General features: G+C 38.9%; 1 protein-coding gene across 17 annotated transcripts in view; it reads right to left on the reverse strand.

Annotated features, from left to right (window-relative positions):
- Positions 1-860: 860 nt before the first annotated feature.
- The window catches only part of RREB1 (ras responsive element binding protein 1), a 171,848-nt gene continuing 150,646 nt past the window's right edge, over positions 861-22,062 (reverse strand). For 14 of the 17 annotated variants that reach the window (XM_087961257.1, XM_087961259.1, XM_087961263.1 and 11 more), the window contains 3 exons: positions 19,614-19,778; positions 9,503-10,267; positions 861-6,077 (listed from right to left, as the gene is read on the reverse strand). In XM_087961257.1, coding sequence (XP_087817383.1) covers positions 5,557-6,077; positions 9,503-10,267; positions 19,614-19,778 — 1,451 coding nt within the window. In that variant the 3' untranslated portion in view covers positions 861-5,556. The remainder of the gene's footprint in view (positions 6,078-9,502; positions 10,268-19,613; positions 19,779-22,062) is intronic. The other 3 variants (XM_087961270.1, XM_087961271.1, XM_087961269.1) reach the window with 1 other exon arrangement.

Genomic DNA, 22,062 nt, shown 5'->3' on the forward strand with positions numbered 1-22,062 from the left:
TTTCATCTAGATTAAAGTATACGTGTACTAGATGTCCCATCTTTTTTTTTCTTTCTTTTGGGGTCTTCTTGTTTATCTCCCCACGCTGCAGCTTTCAAATATTCCTTTTCCATCAGCATTGAAGCTCAGGGCAGCTCCCCATCACAGGAATGATTAGGAACATATGTCTAATAAAACACTCCTGCCTGTTTGTGTCAAATCATTTTGAGTAGGGAAATCTGCCCATTTGTCTCTCTCGCGCATGCTGAAATGAATCTGGCTTAGGGAATGCTGCAAGTATTTTACTCGGTCATTAGATCTTAAAAGAAAAGTAATCACTCCGAGATTGATGCTTCTAATCTCTCTCCAGGGTTCCACGTTCTTACAACTGTGCCACCCAGTGGTGAAACACAGCTACAATATCAAAATGATACGTACAATCCACCTTCCCTTAAGCTCTGAGAGATGCAGATATTACATTGGGTCATGTTCCCATTTACGAAGTGTTATTGTACTTCCCACACCCCCACCTTTGGAAAGGAGTTATATCCAGTGTATATACCCTCTGTAATGTATGCTTCAATTCAAAAATTAAAAATCTTCCCCCTTTATAAGCATTTGCACTAGCAAGGTAACTATTTGCACTAAGCGTGGGCAAATATGAAAGCAGAAAAACAGTTTAGCTTATTATTAAATACAAATCTTTGGAGGGAGACAAAGTAACTCGTGAGGAGAAAGAGCAAGTATAACAAGTATGAGTTCATTGGGACTATTCTCTGTCTTGTTTTTTGAAAATAATCCCAGCTGAAAATACACAAAAGCATATTAAAGACTCCCAAATGCACGAAAAGGTAATTGTTTTGCAACTTCCAAAGGTACAATTTTCTTTTTAAATATAACCTTTTATTGCGTAGATCGTTTGATACAGAACAGCATTATTTTCATCACTTTTGAATCTGGAAGTAACATACAACTGAATGAGAAGAATAGAAGTACCCAAAGAAATAGTGTGATTCTCTGTTCATGTGGCATAAATCAGTCTTGTACACAACTTGTAGCAGCAGTTTTTAAACGTTCCCTTTCGAAAATATATATATATATATCTATATTTCTATATATAAATTGTACACACTAATTATCTCCTTGCATGGGCTGAAACTTTTAGAATTAAAACATCCGTCTTAAGTGAAGAGAGAATGGTGAGGAGAGAGAACTCCTCCCCCCTTTCCATCCCATCAATACCAACCAAACTTGCATTACCAGAAGGGAGAATCCTCAACTGATGAGTTACCTCCTCAAACTCATGATAGTGTCGCCTTGGGCTGAAGGATACAGAGGTAAGGGATTTATCATTTCATGCAAGCTCATTGCCCTGACTTCTTTTCTGGATCTTTTCACCGACTTAATGGCTTTGAGAAACCAGAGGATTTAAGGCAGTGTTGGCTCTACTCTCAAATTATTTCACAATTCAACCATTCGACCAACACAGCAGGCATCAACATGCAGGTTCATCCTGGGACTTGGAGGTACTCCAACAGCGACTACAGTTGATGGGAAAATTTGAGGATCAGGTTGTAGGAAGAAAACAACAACAACTAAAAATCACGGGGAAGCTGGAATTAAACCATCAAGAGAGCTAGCTCTACATCAGATATTGCTGCACGTATAGGGTTTGTTTTTATTCTTGGTTCTTTTTATACTTTCACAGTCAAGTGCTTATTGTAGTGATTGAATTTTCACCATTAGCTCCTTTACAAGTCCAACAAGAGATTTTCAGATTTAAAAAAAAAAAAAAAGCCCTGAGAGAGGAAAGGGGAGGGAGAAGAAAAATCATGAAGATGCAGAGAAATGAACTAGCTCAACATGCAAACTAAGCCTAAGATTCACCCATAGTTTAAACACATTATAAAGTTCACAGTTTTAATATAAAGGGGGGGGGGGATTGTGAATGTGAGGAGGGGAAACAACAAAAGGGAACACAATTTTTTTTTCTTCCATCAAATACAACTAATAAAAACACCAGTAAAATGTGGCAAGATTTTATAATAAACTACGATATACATAGAGACTAAATAAAGCTTTAAATCAATAGTGATTATTGCTAGCAGATGTCCCGGCAGGGTGCTGGGATATTATTTGCTACATTATTTCTGCAGCATAAAGTTTTGTTCAGATCTGTCAGACTTGCACGCCCCCGCCCCCCACCCCAAAAAACCACAAAGGCCAAGAGATTAAACGGGTCTTTAGAATGACCCATTCAATCTGAGGGTAGTTCTGACACTCTGATTTAGCTAATGGCTTCTCTCCCCACAGTATCGCGCAGTTTAGTGTGGAGAGCTGCAAAAAAAAAAAAAAAAATACCCCTCAAATTAATAACAAAATATTCCCAAATAACAATAATAATAATTATAATAATAATTATAATAATATAATAGCAATTTATATTAAGGGATGCTGAAATTGACTTTGATGGAAAGCATCATTTAGCAAAGGATTTTATACTCTAAAAGAAACAATTGATATTTATTTTCAATAACCCAGAGGATTGTTTCCAAACTGTTTTACACACCCTCTATAACAATGGAATCCATGCTTCACATTCTATATGAAATACTATCGCCCCAAAATGATCTCATCACTCTTCCCATGCAGTCTGAGCTGAATCTCTAAAAAAAAAAAAAAAATGAACATGAAATAGATGGGGTAGAATACTCCCAATTTTGAACCGAGAATTCAGGATATATTACTTTATTTCTATATAACATCAACTTGTTTCTGATTTGCCTTCAATGCTATTTGCACAGAGTATCATTTTAGGGCAAGCTGGAGCAAATTTGGTTTTCCAGAACTTGTTAAATTAATGTTCCAAGTTACAACAGCCACTAATTAAGAATGCTAGGTGTTTATAAGCCAAATTAATCTGGAACTCCACTGTTTTTTCCACCCTGGATTAATGATTTTAAGTTAGAGGGCAGGAAATAATAATAATAATAATGTGAAAAAAGAGGTTCAATGTGAAAGAAGAACAGAAAAAAAAATCCCAAAAATACTATGCCTTTGCCCTACTATATATATGCCCCACAACTAAGTAAATGGTCATTCCTGACCCACGACTCAGTCTGAATCAGAGTATGGCGACGCCAGGCAAACTTCAGCAGATTCCCACATATGCAGGGTTACTTATAAAAAGATCATCAGTCACACACAGACGTATTGTCTCTTGCCCAAGGGCTCCTTGAAGAGAAAACAGATTGATTTGAGAACTGGGTTCACAACCATGCAGACCTGGAAAATAATTGTAAATTTCCTCCATCTTTAAGATGAGGGTACAGAATTAATATAGTCATCCCAAAAGACAAGCTTCTTTCACACATTAGTAGCAACAGAACTACAAGTGAAATTGTCAGCTGCCTTGTTCACATCCAATTCTGTATATGTATCTTTAAAATTGAAATACAGGAATGTAGCAATACAGCCATATTTGCACACATGCACACAAGTCACACATACATAGAGGGCAATCCCACTGAAATTAGATTACCCCCCCCCCCCGCCCCAAGACAAATGGCCCTCACCTCAAAGTAGTAAAAAATGAATCTTGCAATCTAACACACCAGCTTAACTGGGTCAGTGGATCAGTCTTAATGTTGGTGGGCTTGTCTTGTCTCCTGTTGCCTGCAACAGGAATGTATAGTCCATTCCCAATTCAGAACAGAGTTAAACCTTGGGAAAAGCTCTAGAAACCTTGGGAAATAAGCATTTTTGTCCATCTGGAAACTTTATTGCCAGTAGCAGACTATTTCCTTGCTTTAAAGCACATCAAGGTAGTAAGATCACTTAAGGCTTTGAAAATTTTCGTTTTTCTCTATTGTTTCTGGAAGACTAAATCACCCTAGTTATTTATTTATTTTTTTTAAAAAAACTGCAACTACTGCACATTCCAAACTATGCCACAGCATTTGCAGTGCCTTTTGCATGGAATCTGAATAGCTTTCTTCCAACTCATTTTATCTTCACGCCAGCCTGCCATTAATTTATTTGACTCCTCTCTCTTTTATTAACTTACACTGAACCCCCTTATCTGCTGAGGTTCATTTGACACAATCGTTTGTGAGAAATTGAAGGCATAGGTATGATTGGATGGGGAAACAGAAGTGGACATACTGTAGCAACTTACATATGCTACATGCATTCAATTGGTTGTGTGGGGAAAAAGACATAGGGACAACCCTCTGTGGCATGAACTTTCCATTCCAGTAGAGACTCTTGTTTTCCTGAATTCATTTATCAGTATGAAAACAGAGGAACTGGGGACAGATCACTGCTCTATAGTATTCACTCTTTCTATTCCCTCCGTGTAAATTTATGCTATGTCCACCTGGATTGATCTGTGAATGGGGCTTTCACTGTTTTCATTTGATGCTAAGAGGTTTCTATGAATATAATGTATATTAAAAGAGTGTCAAACCCAAAAGAAGAAACATCAGTGAGAGATTAAGCAGAAATATCTAAGCAGGCAATCTGAGCTGTGTTGTAGATCTCCGTGGACAAATATTGTCCATTGGTTTCTGCAGAATGCAGAGATTAGCAAACTAACAACTTTTATAAAATATTAAAACAATAATATATTGAAACACAAATCAAACATTTATACACACACACACACAAACTGTATGCATATATATGTGTATGTATACACACGCATACACATATAAACAGTGGGTGCATATTTTCCATAGGTTTTTTTTAAGTCACTATGCCACCCTTTCTGTATACTCTTTAAGTCCACAATGGTCAGAAAGGGCCTTATACAAAATGACAATAGCTAGAATGCCATCAGTGATCATGTGAAGAGGAGGAGGAGGAGGAGGAGAAATAGAAGAAATAATGAAGATAACAGTAATTGTGGCTTCCTGCTTTTAGCTTGAACCAAGCTTGAAAACCTTGATTTATATTAATATATCGAACTGCTTTAAATCTCCCTCATGTGATTAAAAAAAGTCTGAAAAGACAAACCAAAAACAAGTTAACCTTTTATATCTACTTCTTCTGCTTGGGATTTTAAAATTTTTCTTCCAGTTACTGGCTGCAGTGTTTTAGGGCTTTCTTTGCACCACTGACACCCCCCAGTTTCCAGCTCCGAGAATACACAAAAGCGGCTATCACAGATATACAAGAACAAACTCACACACCCGATTTTTTTTTTTTAAAAAAAGAAGGTAACATTAATGCTTAAATGAAAAAGGTCCTCTCCAAATAATTAAAATATTTTTTTGTTTTTTAAAAAAATCATCTAATTTGCTTTAAAAAATATCTACGATACCAAAAGACCTAATAAAGTAGTAAGGCACTCAGACCAGTATATAATTGTAGTCTTTTGCATTATTTATACTGAAGGGTTTATGGCACTAATCCAGACCGCCATACATCATCCTCCCCCTATCCCATCCACCCATCGCCCACTCCTGGGTCACCACAGCAGAGGTTGACTCGGCAGCAAAGGAAAGCTTGCCCTGTTGTCCACTTTAATCCTGTGTCCTGGATCAGGTTGCTGGGGTGCCGCTGAAGCCATAGCTGTCATTCAACTTCCAAGAGCTGAGGCCCATTCTCTGCAGAGGCGAGGATGTGACTCATGGAGGATTTCTTGTTCTGGATCTCCAGCAAGTCCTGAATGAAGTCAGAGGAGCTCTCCCGATCGGCCTTTCCTCGAGACTCCTGCTCTTTCACGGATGATTTCGGCATGGTCTTGCTTGGTTCGGCAAGGCCTAAACTTGAGGCTTTCCCAGCTGGCTTGTCTTCCTTACAAGAGTAATCCTTGGTGGCATTGGCCGAGCTTTCTCTGCGGCTCCTGGTCACCGGAGAATGGCTTCCGGGCCCCACGAGGGCATCGCCCTCATTTTCCGAGATGGGGTTTGTGCTGCTGGGGAGGGACTCGTTCTCACTGTCTTCTTCCCCTCGTGAACGGGTGTCCTCCCTGTCGCTGTCCTTCTCGTGATTCTTGGCACTTTTGACCTTCTGATGGATGCGCTGGTGACGAACCAGGCTGTGTTTCAACGTAAAGGTCCGTTCGCAGGTTTGACATTTGTATGGTCGCTCCCCTAGGATCAAGGGAAAAAGAGACAAAAATCAAAGGTCAGATATATTCCTTCATCCTTGAGACGGTCCTAGCTTGCTTGCTTGGAATGGCAAGCGAAAGGTTTATAGCAAGGCTGACAAAGGAGAAATGTCTATCGTGGGCATGGGAGGCAATATTGTGATTTTTAATCCATTTCCCCTGAGGCACGAGGGCCATATTTTACCCAACAAACTCTAACCTGACAATTATATCATATGAATCCACGCTGTTATTTTAAGTAGTAGAAGTCCCACCATGACCATCATTTCTGTCTTACTTTTAACAGCGAAGGCAACGTGGTGCATTCAATTAGATGCTGTCAATTAAATCCTTTTCACATACAAATTCCAAAATTATTCCGGCTTTATCCTTGGCCAGATTCAACCCCCTCCCCAAAGCAGTTATTGAAGGAAGATACCATAAGATCCCCTTTGAACAGAGACTGTTTCCATATGGTAGACAAATAATTGAAACAATGGAACACGCAGAGGCTCAAAGCAATAGCACTTACACTTATATACTGCTTCACAGTGCTTTACAAAGGCACTCAGACCAGTATATAATTGTAGTCTTTTGCATTATTTAATTTACAAAGTCAGTATATTGCCCCCAACAATCTGGGTCCTCATTTCACCAACCTTGGAAGGATGGAAGGCTGAGTCAACCTTGAGCCAGTGAATATCGAACTCCTGGCAGTGAGCAAAATTAGCCTGCAATACTGCATTCTAATCACTGCACCGCCACGGCTCCTGATCCGGAATTAGTACCTCCATTCTTTACTAAACATCAAGATCTTCAGAAGCTGGACCTTTTTTTTTTTTTAACCCTAATTAATTGCAAGTTTCTTGCATTATTTGGTGATTGGAAAAAAAAGATTGTTTTGTCACCATCCTTTCAAATACAGGATTTGCTGATGATAGGAGCTGAAGTCCCTTGACTGTTAGGAGAAAGATTTGTGCATTTGTCTCTACTGATAGGAACAGGAGGAAAGTGCTCTGCTCCTGTCAATTGAATAGCACAATTTACCTTTATAAATGTCTGTCTAATCATGTCTATATACAGAACTGTAACCAAGATAGATAGATAGATAGATAGATAGATAGATAGATAGATAGATAGATAGATAGATAGATAGATAGATAGATAGATAGATAGAGACTACTGAATACACAGGAGACTGGAAAATCAGCTTCTTAAAGGAAATATAAGGGCTTCATAGTTTAGAGGAAAAAATGCAGTTTCCATTATCTTCGTCTCATTTGGCTTCCCTTTTCTAAAAAAAATGGGAAGTAAAACGAAGCACTCCCCTTTATCAAAGGAGTAAAGTAGCTGGTCTTCAATGCTAGATCGTAAAGGAAGTGCCACTTCATGAGTTGTTACGACTGGTTTTCATTTCATTTTCCCTAGATTCACCTTAAGTTTTATCTTTTTACTTTTTTAAGAGAGTCTCTTGAGGCTACAAAGAAAAATGCCTTGTCATCATAGCTACTTGAATTTCAAAAGATTTGGCTTAAACTTTCTATAGAATCTATGTTAGCTTAAAAGATGGGCAACTATCGTACCTCATAGAGTTTCTCCTTCATTTTTAAGCAGTAATGTCAAATCATTAAAATGTGGGAGAGACGAACTCCGTTTTTAAATCATCGTATAAAATTCTTCACTGTTCCTCCAGGCAGATCACTGAAGTCACTAATATTTGCAGAATAATAACTTCTTTTGCTAAGTTTAATTCCCAGTAGGAGGGATAGAAAAAGAATGAAATGCAGGCTGTCGGTCTTTCACAAACCCACGGCCCTCTATTGTAAGAGCTCTTGCTTAATTCTGAGTCAATGTGATTAGATTGCTAAACTAGGGAACTCCCTGAATGACTGCCAGACAGCAGCTTAGGAAATTTAGTAAGTGACCTTGGATAATCACTATCTCTTGGACCAATCATCACCTCCACGTCTAGCCTGGATCACTGGTAGTTGAGAAGATTAGAGAACCAGCTATATTGTCTTCCTTAGAACAGAGAAGGAAAACCCATCATGGCTCATGAGCTTAATCTTACCTAACAGAGCTTTAAACAAGGCCCCTCTCTGCCAAGATTGCCAATGACACATTTCTAGGCAGTTAAGCTACAGCACCTGCAAGAGTGGCTTATCTTGGCTTCCTGACTTCAGCAAAGAGCCAAGATTGGGCATGACCACTCATGCAAGCGTTCAAAAGCACTGTATACTGAACCCAACAACTGAAGGCATGAGAAACTTGAAGACCCTTTAAGCCAGAGGTCCCCAAACTTGGCAACTTTAAGACTTGTGGACTTCAACTCCCAGAATTCTCCAGTCAGCTGGCTTTAAGCAAAGCAAAGATAGCAATATTGTCTCCTTGCTCTATTGCTTCTCCATTATCTTGAATATGTGTGACCGTATGTGGGCTGTATATTAACTAACCCAGAGAAAGTAAAGACAGGCAGTTCTCAACTTACACGTTCATTTAGTGACCGTTCAAAGTTACAACAGCACTGAAAAAAAAGGGACAGGACCATTTTTCACACTTGCGACTGTTGCAGCATCCCCATTGGTCACGTGAACCAATACTGATACTTTGCAATTGATTCGTACTTGTGACGGTTCAAATGTCCCGGAGTTGTGTGATAACAACCGCAGTCATTCACATTTGCATGTGGCAAGAAAGGTTGTAAAATGGGGTGAAACTCACTTTACAAGTGTTTCACTTAGCAACATAAATCTGAGGCTCAATTGTGGCCTCAAGTTGAAGACTACCTGTACTTGGGATTTTCCCCTATTTCGTGGCCTTCAATTCCAACTGAGCTGCCATCATTTGACATGGAATCTCAGACCGAGTGGCTTTGTACAAAACTACAAATCTCTTGAAATACAGGCACAACTTGCTAATAAATACTGAACTTCTGAGGGGGAAAAACCAAACAGCCTGCAAACTTCAGGTAAACTATCTGTACTAGAATATTCATCTCACTTATATGTCCTACTGTTCACGGTACTAAGAATTTATGCAGGATCCTAACGTTAAGTTTGCAAAAGTGGCCTCAACATGATTTCATGCTAAAATAAAGAATTTTGGAAAATTGCCACCTTCATTCTTTATGTTGCTCCAAATATTTCAAACTGCACAGGGCCAGAAACCTGAAGTTAGTTCTACATATTATTCAGCGTGCAAGGCAAATCAAACACTTAAAATTACAGGTTTTTGCCTTATGCAGAATCTGTCAGACCCACCTAAGTTCAGCAGCCTCTGAACAGCCGGGTTTTTTTAAAAAACAGTGAGTTTCCTCAGTTTAACTAAACATCTTATGGATTCTATCTGGAGCCTCTGAATATATCCTATCACAGAGTAAATTACATTACCACAAATAGTCCCCAGTGCCCTCCCCCCGCCCCCATGTACCTGTGTGAGATCTCATATGCCGAGTCAAATCTTGCAGAGACCAAAATCTCTTGTTGCATACTGTACAGACTTTTTTCCTTTTGTCTGCCTTAGATTCACTCTTAGTGCCCGCACCAGGCTTTGGCTTCCGGTCTTCATCGCTCTTCTCAGAAGATTTTCTTTCCGTGCTTTCTCCCTCAGAAATGCTTTCGCTCTCCTCGTTTTCCTTTCCTGTTGCCTCACCATCTGTGGGGGATTCGACACCCTTAATGTCCTTTCCAGGCTCTTCCTGTTCAAGAGGTGGGTCCTCTTGCACGATAGGGACGTAGGCTTGGTCTCCGCTTTGAGCGTGTTTACTTTCATCCTCGCTGCTCTTTTCATCTTTCCTGTCGTCATGTGCATGGGTTTTTTTGTGCCGGCTAAGGGTACCGGCAAATTTGAAGGATTTCCCACATGTATCACAGGTGTGTTTGTTTTCAGACTGAGCCCCGTTGCCTGGGTTTTGATCATTCTCAGCCAGCTTGAATTCCATGAACTTGCTAGCAAAATTGAGGTCCAAACTTCTGTTGCTGACTGAATCTTCTTCTGGCTCGTCTTCCCCCTCACTTAACTTCCCTCGCGCAGCCTCTTCTCCTTGGGATAACAACTCCATCTTCTCCTCTTCTTTAGGACTGCACTCAGGTTCTTCTAGAAACTCGGTTGCTTCCTCCAGGTGGTCTCTCTCCCCAGAGGTCAAGTCGAGTGCTTCATTTCCTGCACCTGTATTTTCTTGATCAGACTGACTATCTGCAAGAGAGAACAGGGAAATATTGACTTCTTCAACACTCAAGGAAGTCCCATCAACATACTTTCTGTAATGCCATCATCAACTACTGTTCTCTAGTCTTGTGGGCCTTGCATGGAGGACATTCAGCCATATGTAACAATAATATTCTTAAGATTCCAAATTCAATACTGTTGTGGACAATTGTCTGATGCCAACTATCTCAGCTTAATTCAAAAATGCACAAACAGTAACCCAGTGTATGAATTAGTGGTGGGATTCAAAAAAATTTTTACTATCAGTTCTGTGGGCGTGGCTTGGTGGGCGTGGCAGGGGAAGGGTACTGTAAAATCTCCAGTCAGAGGTGGCATTTGCCGGTTCTCTGAACTACTCAAAATTTCCGCTACCGGTTCTCCAGAACTGGTCAGAACCTACTGAATACCAGCTATGGTATGAATGCTTCAGCCCTGTGCAGAAATTTCATCAATTCATGTACAATACTTCATACGCTATGACATTCTGGAAAGATTAATAAATCCAAATGTGATTTTCCTCAGCGATGTGATAGAAATGTGAAAACAATGGAGCAAGCTATTTAATTAATGGGATCAGGCTCAAAAGAAATCCTAGTTCCAAATAGTTGAATTATTGCTGATTTATCTGTGGATACCAAGGAGAAAAAAGCTGAATATACTACTAAGCAAAGCAACTGGAACTCTTTGTCATGTTCTTGAGCCGTTTCCTTTAATCTAATGGAAGGAAGCATGCACAACCGGCACTATTCTGCAAAGATCTGATTGAACAGCTGGACTATTTATGGGGGCATTCATCAACATTTGACTGAATTAATCTTGAATTAATCAGTGACTTTCACTAGAGGCTTCTGAATCAAATTTCAGCCCATGGAAACCATGATGCAGGCACCCTTTTAGCATTCCTCTGCCCTCTGAATTACATCAGGAAAACTATTTTTAGAATTGGTGCTCCTTACAAGCTAATCCTATATTCCTTCTGGTATTCCCAAAAGGAGACGCATAGCAACATCATTATATCTCTTCCAAAATCCCAGGGATTATATATTTAGTTTGTCTAAACAAAAACATCCTTTTAAATATTTCACTTTTTGGGGGGGACGGGAGGAAGGAGGGACAAAGAAGCTTAGTCAGACTGGAGAGCCAGTTTGGTACAGTTAGGCCTTGACTTACAACAGTTCGTTTAATGACCATATAAAGTTACAACAGCACTGGAAAAAAAGTGAGACTTACGACTGTTTTTCATTCTTATGACCATTGCAGCATCCCCGTGGTCACGTGATCAAAAGTTCAGACGCTTTGCAACTGACTCATATTTAGGACGGTTGCCGTCTCCTGGGGGGGGGTCATGTGATACCTTTTTGCAACCTTCTGATTGAGAAAAGGCAGGCTCAACTCCACCTTCAGCCTTGCAAGCACACTGGGTGATCTGGGGCTAGTCACTCTCTCTCAACCCAACCTACTTCACAGGGTTCTTGGGAAAAACTGAAGGAGGGGAGTGCTATTTGTGTCCCCGTGACTTTGTGAAGGAAAAGAGATAAAAACCCAGCCAATTAACCATTCCCTTTTTGTCTTCAGCACACTTCTGAGCCAACTCAGAAAGCTCAAACTGCCCAAGGAGCTGCTGATACAGTTCTACAGAGGAATGATTGAGTCTGTCATCTGCACCTCTATAACTGTCTGGTTTGGTTCTGCAACCCAACAGGACAAACACAGACTTCAGAGGATAATTAGGACTGCAGAAAAAACAATTACTACTAACCTGCCTTCCATCGAGGACCTGTATATTGCACGAGTCAAAAAGAGGGTTGTGAAAATATTTACAGACCCCTCACATCCTGGACACAAACTGTTTCAACTCCTTCCCTCAAACAACGCTATAGAGCACTGCACACCAGAACAACTAGACACAAGGGCAGTTTTCCCCCGAAAGCCATCACTCTGCTAAACAAATAATTCCCTCAACACTATTTCTCAACTATTACAAAGTCTGCACTACTATTACTGTTAATCTTCTCATCACTCCTTATCACCCATCCCCTCCCACTTGTGACTGTATGACTGTAAATTTGTCGCTTGTAATCCTTATGATTTATATTGACTATTTCCTAATATGATTTGATTGCTTATTGTACCCTATCACTATCATTAAGTGTTGTACCTTATGATTCTTATCTTTTCTTTTATGTATACGGAAAGTATTTGCACCAAGACAAATTCCTTGTGTGTCCAACCACACTTGGCCAATAAAGAATTCTATCTATTCTTTCTATCTATCAACACTTCACCTGACTGAATATAAAGACTAGAGGAATGATGAATGGAACAAAAGAAAACCTACTTTAATGCACAAAATGAGCACACTGATTTGTAACTTTCTGGTTGTTTCTAATAAAGTTCAAGCAGGCTGTGGATTTTTCTTCTTCACCAATTTTCCCCTTCCCCCATCCCCAGCTAAACTTTAGCTGATGTTGCAGCATAATAAACTATGTAATCCTGATTAGATTTGGTGTTGATAGCCATTATGTTTTTAGAATGCCTTCTATATGTTACAAGAACCAACAATCTCTAGATAAAAAGTCTAAACCCTTGATTTTTTTTTCAAAGCTCAATAGCGGCTTGGAAATTAAAGGGATATCGGAATGCTGATAAAATAAATGTTTTAGATCCTTTTTGTGCTGATTCATCGAGTCTGTATTTGTGAATGACAACAGGACAACTCTGAAAGACCAGACAAAAGACAGGCCAGAAATCAAGAGGCTATACACAAAGTTTTAAACATATGAAAAATAAAATGCAGGCACTTCAAATTTCAAAACAAAAGGAGGGCGAGGAACTAGGCTACAGAAACAAAACAATATCATTGGCTACAAATAAAACTCTATAACAGAATATCAGACCTGAAAATTAATGTGTTCTTAACAAAGTATCAGCAATAAAACTGTAGTTGATTGATGGAGGAAAGCATCTATGTTTGAAACCTTTATGCAAGTAACCTGTGGGCAGGCACATACACACGCTTTGTCTTTGCAATGGGAATGGGGTAGGCATGAGGGTGCTGCAACTCTATCTTGAAGCTAGCATTTGATGGTTTATTCAAAATCAATTTCCCAGCATCCCTAAATGTCATCGCCCTTAAGGACTATCTGCAGAAGAAACTCCATAATTGTGCTCTTTGGCAGTTCAGCAGGATCAATACAATATAGCTTTCTTCTTCAGACTGAAAAATAACTTTTCACACTATTTTTTTGGAGTGAAAATATGTACATATGTATGTATTTATTTATTGAGTTTTACCCCATTTTTATGACCTTATAAATAACCCAAGGCAGCTCTTCCTCTTCCTAAGCTTTCACATCTAAGGCAGGACTAGACCAGCATCCTGGTTTCAAACTGGCTCTCTATATGGCACTGCACTGCACTGATGAAAAGATTACACTCTAATAAATAGTGTCAATAGCCAAGAATCCATCTTGCAAAATAAAGGGCAGTTAAGTCCCCCCAAAACCTTTTCAATTTATAAATCAGCCAGTATTGATTAACTGAATCTCTCAGTTCTTTTAAATAGAAAGAGGGCTTGACACCTATTTTTTCTCCCTTAAAACGAAAGCTTTGTATATATCTCACAGACCAATGCCGCAAAAAACTCAAACAGCCTTATTTAATAAATGAGATTTTAAAAACTAGATTTGGTTACTAAGAAGTTAAAGCCCTTATACTCCCATTTCCCCACTACTAAAGTATGATTTTAATATATCATTTCAAATATGGATTCTATTATTTCTCAATTTTTGAATAACATTTTCCCAGTTTCCTTAATTTCTCCCTCATTAAGAATGTTTTGAGATTACAGATGTTTTGATTTTACAGAGTTTCGGCCAGACTGGTAGACAGAAAATAGACCAAAGTCTACTAACAGATCTGAGTGATTTTCAGTAATGTACAACTATGTATCATTAAGAGCAATAACTTAGAAGAGTAATAAATTAGAAGAAAGTTTGGCTACTCAGATATGAAATTTTGGCACCAAAGGTTATTATTTAAGGGGGTTCAGAGGCATTCTCTTGCTTTGCACTACTGATTCTAGTTTACAGATTTGGAGTTTTTTGTTAAAAAGACAAATAGAAGAAATTCATTCTTGGCCCCAGACAACTAAGTAATGTAAGACCAAACAGAAATGCAGCAACTCAACCATGCCATATTTTACTTATCATTTCATGGGGAAAATTCCATGATTGCTTGGATTAGTAGAACCAAAACATACATATTGTACCAAATTTGTGTGTGGGAAATGACAACTTTGGTAAACCATTCCCTGGGAGATGTAACGTATTCCGCAATAGTATAGCACGATTAAACATTATGCACCAAACTTAAGGGGAAGTTGAGAGTTTATATATACAGTCACCAGACCTTAAGGTACCTTCTTAATCCAATTATCTTTTGTATGTTCTAAGCATTTTGCAGGTTGCCATAGACTGCAAACCTCATAAATCTGCAGCTAGACTCCCTAATACTCCTCGCTTTCATAATCATGTGCGGTTTAACCCGTGTATCTTTTTTTTTCCTCTTTTTTTTTACTGATGACTTGAGCAAAACCACACCCTGATCTTTCTTTCACAGAAACTTTATAAATACATGCCCATTGTGTTGTCCTCCCTTCAGTGAGCAGAGAGAGTCACATGAAATACTGCTATTAGTACAAAGAATAGATGGCATTATAGAAATTCTGTCGGACTGGGAAACCAAGTTTAAAACCCTGTTCTTCGTACAGGTAACTGTTCTTGGGTGGGGTGGAAACAGCAATTCGTTATTACAAATTGTAAAGGCCAAGTTTTGAACAGGAGTGGAGATTCTGAAGCACATACAGGCCTTAGCTGAAAGGCCTGCACGTTTTTTATGATTTGCATAACCGCCTGTTATATAAGGCATACATACCAGCTTTCAAAGGCTTAAATTATAAGCTGTGGCACTTGGTTCCTAAAGGACTCCTTTTCATTCTCTCACCAAACAGGGAGAAAACAGCAACAAGCAGGACCTCAAAGGTCACTAGCTTATTAAATCTGACTCAAGAATGTGAAGATCTAATGCCACATGCTCCTGACTGAACTGTTTAAGATGTTCAAATAATGCAAACAATCTTTTTCAGAAACGATCAGATAATAGCTAAGTCAATAGCTGAGAAGAAAGAAGCAAACTCTGAGCTGCTGTGCTGGGAAGGGGTGAGAACAAGGTCTTTAATTCATATATTTCTCAAGTTATTTACATCATGCTTTACGGATTCCCTTTTGTTGGCTCATAGCTTTATCTGTAAACTAAGAAACACAGCATACCAACTGTAGGCAGAAATTAATCCAGGATCTACTATTAGATCTCAGGATGATTTGCAGTAAATTGTATACCTAATTCCCAATTATCTAACAATAGCAGCATCCAAAACCATTTGATCCTCCCTAATTGAGGATGGCGATAAAAGAATGTTTGGTGGAGGAAGTGGGAATAGATTTTATCTAAAGAGACTTAGGAGTTTAGTTCTGGTATGAGTTTTAATTTGTGAGCTGTCCGTGGCCTCACAACACTGGCAAAACACGGTCTGTCTGAATTTGCATCTATCTGAACATGGCACCTTACTGTAATTTATACCCAACTCAAACGAGTAGTAAGCCTAAAACGTTGAAGCATGCATCTCCTTCGTCTACACTCATTTCTAATTTCACACAACAGTATTTTTTTTTTATCCTGTTGTGCTTTTTTAATGTTCCAATCTCAAATAGCTTCCACTAGGTGGAACACTTTGGTAAGATCTGCTTTCATACAAATGAAACCATATCAATGCTGATTAAACTCATCTTAAATAATTTTCAGTGATGTGCTTAAATGTATCCCTTGATAGGCAGATGTTGCCTCCTAACTATGGCAGGAGCACAGCCCATTCCCTCTAGCTTTGCATTGCCTTGTGGAGAGAAAAAGCCCTCAAAATTAAACATCTATGTTTATCCATTAGAACTGTACACAGATGCCTAGGTTCTCCAACCTGAGACACTGAGAACAGGAACATGGGTGGTAGCTAAGAGAAGGTACCTGCAAACATCATATTCAGGAGGTTGTTTCTTTTGTTTTAATAATGGGGACTCCTGTCTTAGGGAGTAATGGGGACTCTCCTCCTGTCTTCATCATCTATCTACATGTATATCCACCGAATTCCAGATACAAGTAGTCCTTGACTTACGACCACAAATGAGTCAGTTGTTAAGTGAACTTTGTCCCGTTTTACGATCTTTCTTGCCACCGATGTCAAGCGAATCCCTGCAGTTTTTAAGTTCGTAACCTGGTTGCTAAGTGAATCTGGCTTCCCCACACACTGACTTTGCTTGTCTGAAGGTCGCAAAAGCTGATCACACGACCGTGGGACACTGCAATCATCATAAATATGAGTCAGTTGCCAAGCATCTGAATTTTGATCACATGACCACGGGGATGCATGTCATGTGAAAAAGTGTCACAAGTCACTTTTTTTCAGTGCTATTGTTACCTTGAACAGTCACTAAATGAAATGTTGTTAAGTTGAGGGCTACCTGTACAGCATAGATGAAGCATAAACCACACTTCAAATGATACAAAAGAATGAAAAAGAACGAAGCAGTAAATTTACATTTTCTATTACTAAGTTACGAAATGATCAGTTTTTCTGTCAATTTATTCCTATTTATTATTTTCATAGCCCTTTCTTCAAAAACTACCCGGATTTCCAGTCAGCTTTCTAATTTCATTCTACTGCTCAACAAACCAAATCAAATAAAAATAACTGGCTAATGATACTAAACCCATGATGGTGAACATGTGGCACGCAGAGCCACTTCTGCTGGCACGCAAGAGGTCACCTGGAAGAGCCCCACTGTGCATGCGCATGGGGGCCCCCACCCACCAGCTGATTCTTGGGTATCTGGCGCGCATGCACAGGAGTGCGCGGGAGATCCACATGCATGAGCAGATGCATGGCACACCGGGGGGTTGTGCACGCATGCGTTGGCGCGTGGGGGCCCCCAGCATACATTGCCCTCTGGGTGCTGGCACGCATGCGCGCGCAATTTTCAGCACAGGAGCTGAAAAAGGTTAGACACCACTGCACTAAACCATAGTTCCCAACAATCAATAGTAGCTTTAATCCTGATAAAAAAATTTCCAACTTCCATATAAAATGTTACAAAAGCCAAAAGATCCCCTTAATAATTACAAACATAGGATTTCTCGTCATGTATTATCTTCAGCTAAACCTTTTTTTTACTTAGCATCACGGAGATCTGAAATGCCAGGGAAGAAAAACAGCAAACTGAAAATGGCTCTGAAGATGCAGTGGAACAAAAAGCAAACTCTTTACAAACCAGGAGAGAACTTGGGGATTGCCCCAAAACACTTGACACTGTTTCTCCTCATGAGGAGAATGCAAGACAGGTATCTCCAGCAGGTTTGGAGCTCTGACTGACAAGGGAATAGGCCATCTTGCCCAGACCAGAGGTGGTATCTTTAAAAGGATGCTGGGTTTACATCTTTCCCTTTCTGATCACTTTTGAAATTGCTTTTTAACTGCTTTTCAGATATTCAGAACTTTTGGATCAAAGGATTTTACAGCACTGGGAGAGGTTCCTTGAATCCTTAGTGAAATAACTTTTAAATACAAGTGTAAGGACTTTTTTAAAAAATCTGGATAAACACCACAGGGGTAATTAATTTTTTGATTTTAGAAACCCCCATCTTTACAAAGGGTGAACGTAATTTTGAAATGAGATTTTATAATAAATTATAAGGAATTCTTCTTTTGGAAATGTTTTTGTCTTGAATTCTTAAAACAAGAAGATTTAACTTTAAAAATTGGACATCGTAGAAAATGAGAAGCAATTAAGGATTACAAATAAAGGAGAAGAACATTAAAACTCAACTTACTAATACAGAATGAAGCAAAACATTTTAACATTGGACATACTGAAGGGAATTTTTGAACAATGCACTCAGAAGTTAGTTTTAAGAACATCTGCCTCATAAGGTAGACTATGTATTCAAGCTGCCATGGAAGAGAACGAATATTGTTCTGATGTGATTGAGACTGAAACTGCATTTAAAAATGACTAGCTACAAGAATGACATGGAAAAAGATGTTATATCAGACATAGAAAAGAAATGGTTGATGTTTTAATCATTAAGAGAATTATACAAATAACAAACCAAGAGAGTGACATGGTTAATTTTCTTATACTGGATTTACAAAAGATGCTTGTTAAAAATTTTGTGAGAAAGAAAAAATGAAAAGAAATCAAGTTCTAGGCCATTATTTGATGATAAAGTTTGTTAGAAGGAAAAGGAAATAATATAAAATTGGTTTATTTGATCAAGGTTAAAATAGATAAATTATTATTTCATCTAACGCTTAATGGTTATTTGCTGATCCGGATTGAAATGACAAGGTTTTAAGGATCTGTTTATCAATATGAGATAGAACAAGAGATCATCTGTAATATTTTAGGAGAAGGTGATAAATTAGTAAAATTGTTGATACTTATTTTTATGAAGAGGGAAGTCACTTGTTTATGTACTTCTTTTCTTTTTTTATACCATATTTCTTATTTTTTCTTTCTTTTCTAATTTTCTTTTTTTCTTTTCCACGCCTTCTATTTTTTCTTCTTCTTTTAGTTTGCATCATTGTGAATTGTAATTCTAATAAAATTTCTATAAAAATAGGGTGAGTGGGACACAAGACATTTAGAAAACACTAAGTGATTCCTGATTGTGGTACATATATGCTGTAACAAATCTCATCACAATTTAAAATTTGTAAACTACTATCAGGCACGTCTGCTTTGGGAACCTATCTAATCAGATAGGTAATCTAAACCAATGACAACTATCTTGGTCCCTATCTCCTTGTTCTTTGCGTAATACAAATTCCTCTCAGGGCCAAATCAAACATTGCAGCAACCCAACCTATGCATCACAGAATCCAAATCACAGAATCCAAAACTTGTGATTTTCCTATGCTGAACAGATGAGCCATTGAAATCTCAACACTGGGCAGGCAAGAAAGTTGAACGTCAGGGTAAGATTAGAAACAGCAAGATTTGACATAGAACTCTCTTGCCTGTCTGTGAGACTTTCAATGCTCCCACCTCACCTGAATAGGGGGGAAACCCCCCCACAACAGACTTAAGTCGGTCAAGGTATTAACATCTAATTCAATTCCTCAGGCCCTAAAAAGTCTTCTAAAGTCTCACTGATTCCTCTAAAGGCCCAAAGCAAAAAGGAACACAACTTATCTTTAAATTCTGGAACAACCTAAAAAAGCTACCTGTGCTATCATGAGCTCCAGCATCACTTTCTTTAGACTGGGGGATAAGCCCGTTTCTTCTCAGGCAGTAGTTGGCAACTCCATGTTTGCGTAAGAGGTGGCGTTCACAGTTAGATTTGGTAGAAAAGAAGGCATCACATTTTTGACAAGGGAAGGGCTTCTGACCTGAATGAAGCAGGGAAAAAAAACACATTTATCTTTTTTTTCTAATGTATCAAGAGGAGCTCCTTGTGTTTTCTTATCCCTTCAGCTTAGTTTGAACAACTTTGACTCAACTCAGTCCTAAATAAGATTAATTTTAAAAGAAGGCCCTATTAAATTTGAAGCAATTTACTTCCCAAGTAGCATGCTCAGGATTCCAGCTATAGCCATACATAAAATAACCTAAGAAAGATAGACTGACCCTGACACCCCCAAATTCTGAGAGTTCTCCAATATAATTGCCTGAAAAATCATATGGACTTAATAACAAATAACTAGTTTGCTATCAGTGAATACTCTGTAATCAATTGTTCATATGACACCACACAAATCCAGAAGGAAATATATGATTGGAAGCAAGTGATCATTGCTTCTGTGGCCCAATTTAGAACTGATCTACAAAGTCATGGGCTCGATAAAATAAGAGGCAACTGCAGAATTGGCTTGCAACCTTCCTTTGGCATTTAAACTCATCCAAAAGCTTCCATCAGTTACTTAAAGGGAAAATTCTCTCATTTCACACATTTATTCAAGTCCCCAATATAATTTCCATGGTGCGATGTGTCTAATTAGAACACTCCAGGATATCAAAGGGTAAATCTCCTTATTCAATCTACCTGCAGGAATGAATTCTGAGCTCAAGAAAAAGAACACTTATGATAAAATTAGAGACAAGGTGATGGAAACACATGATTAATTCATTTTATAAATAAAATTCCAAAGAGCTAAGGAATGTGATAGAGAAAGGATAGATAGGGCATATGGTATGGAGAAACAAGGTGCTTTAGGAAAGTTAACTCTCAGAATTGTTACTAACTGTGGCCACTTCTATAGCAAGTCAAAGGCTTAAAAGCTAGCTGCCTAAGGAAGGCCACAATTCTGCATAGTTGCATGCAGCTTCAATCAATTCACACACAGCTATAAAAACATTACAGGGCAGAACAAAATTCTCTCCTAGTCAAGTCATCAAAATACAATTTGCAATGCCAGCTGGGCTTCGTAAGTAAAAAAAAAAAATACAACTAGTCATGCCATTCAACCAATGCATAAAGGTTGCCTCTAATAATCTTGAAACCCCAAAAGAACATGAGAACAGGAAAAAAGAGAACAGTGGAATATCACCAAACAGAGAGCAGGAATGAATCAGAGGGGGTCAAAATACTTTTTCAGGTGTTTTCAAGCAGTACAATCTCTCAAGAGTCTTCCTAAGCACAACTCAGGTAATAGGAATTTTCACACTTCATTAATGGACATTTTTTTCAGGTACACACATAAACCTCTAGGAAGAGATAATTTCAGAAAATAAATACCATGTTATTTAATCTGTTAAAAAAAATCATGTTACCAAATTGTGCAACAGGTCCAAATAAAAGTCTCAGTATGATCTGTATTAAATAATAACGCATTAGGCCAATTATGACAAACCTACGCCAGCATTCACCTACACCCGACAACAATTATTCTCAAAAGTATGCCCCATTGTTGTGTAATTTTCGCAAGGTTGTAGAGGCCACGTAAGAATGAGATGTACTTTTGTGCGACCCCTGGAACGCCTTTAGAAGTCGTGTGAGAAGGCCATGCTCTTACATGGCCTTTAAGCCTCCAAAAATTGCACAAGAATGGAGTGTGTTTTGCACATTTTCTGAGGCTGCAGAGGCTGTGGAAGAACTTTCCCCAGAGCTGCTTCAAAAATGAAGGCCTTGTGCGACCCAGAACAGCTTTTGGGGGGACTGCACAGGCCTGAACAGCACTTGAAAATAAGCGGCAGATCCTGGGGAGTGTTAGGCCACGGGCGTAATCACACCTTGGAGAACATGGTGATTTTGGAGCGGCATTACTGGTGCTAGGGCTGAAGATGAGGCCTGGTCCTTGACTTCAGGCCCAGCCTCAGAGCTACCACTAACTGCTGCTGTTCGTTGTGGCCTAGATTGGGGGGGGGGGAGAGATAAAGAATTGTTTGTTTAGTTGGGGGGGGGGGTTGACACGTCAGTAAAGTCGTTACGCGTTTTCTGAATTTTTGACACACCGAGCCCAAAAGGCCCCATCTAAACACGATGGGCTTAAAAATTCTCATAATCTTCCCTTGGCAATTAAAGGAACTGGTTTTGCACAATTCGAAAGTGCTAAGATTGTGAACCAGGACCAAACTCTTTTTATTTTCCACTGAACAGCTTTTTCCTTGAAGAAGAAGAAAAAAAACCACCCACAAAATCTTGATACTGGAGCAAGAGCTACTGTGGGAATCATC

Source organism: Notechis scutatus, chromosome 3, assembly GCF_049901735.1.
Source record: "Notechis scutatus isolate UNSWTSFEM ecotype Mainland chromosome 3, rNotScu1.2, whole genome shotgun sequence".
NCBI lineage: Eukaryota > Metazoa > Chordata > Lepidosauria > Squamata > Elapidae > Notechis > Notechis scutatus.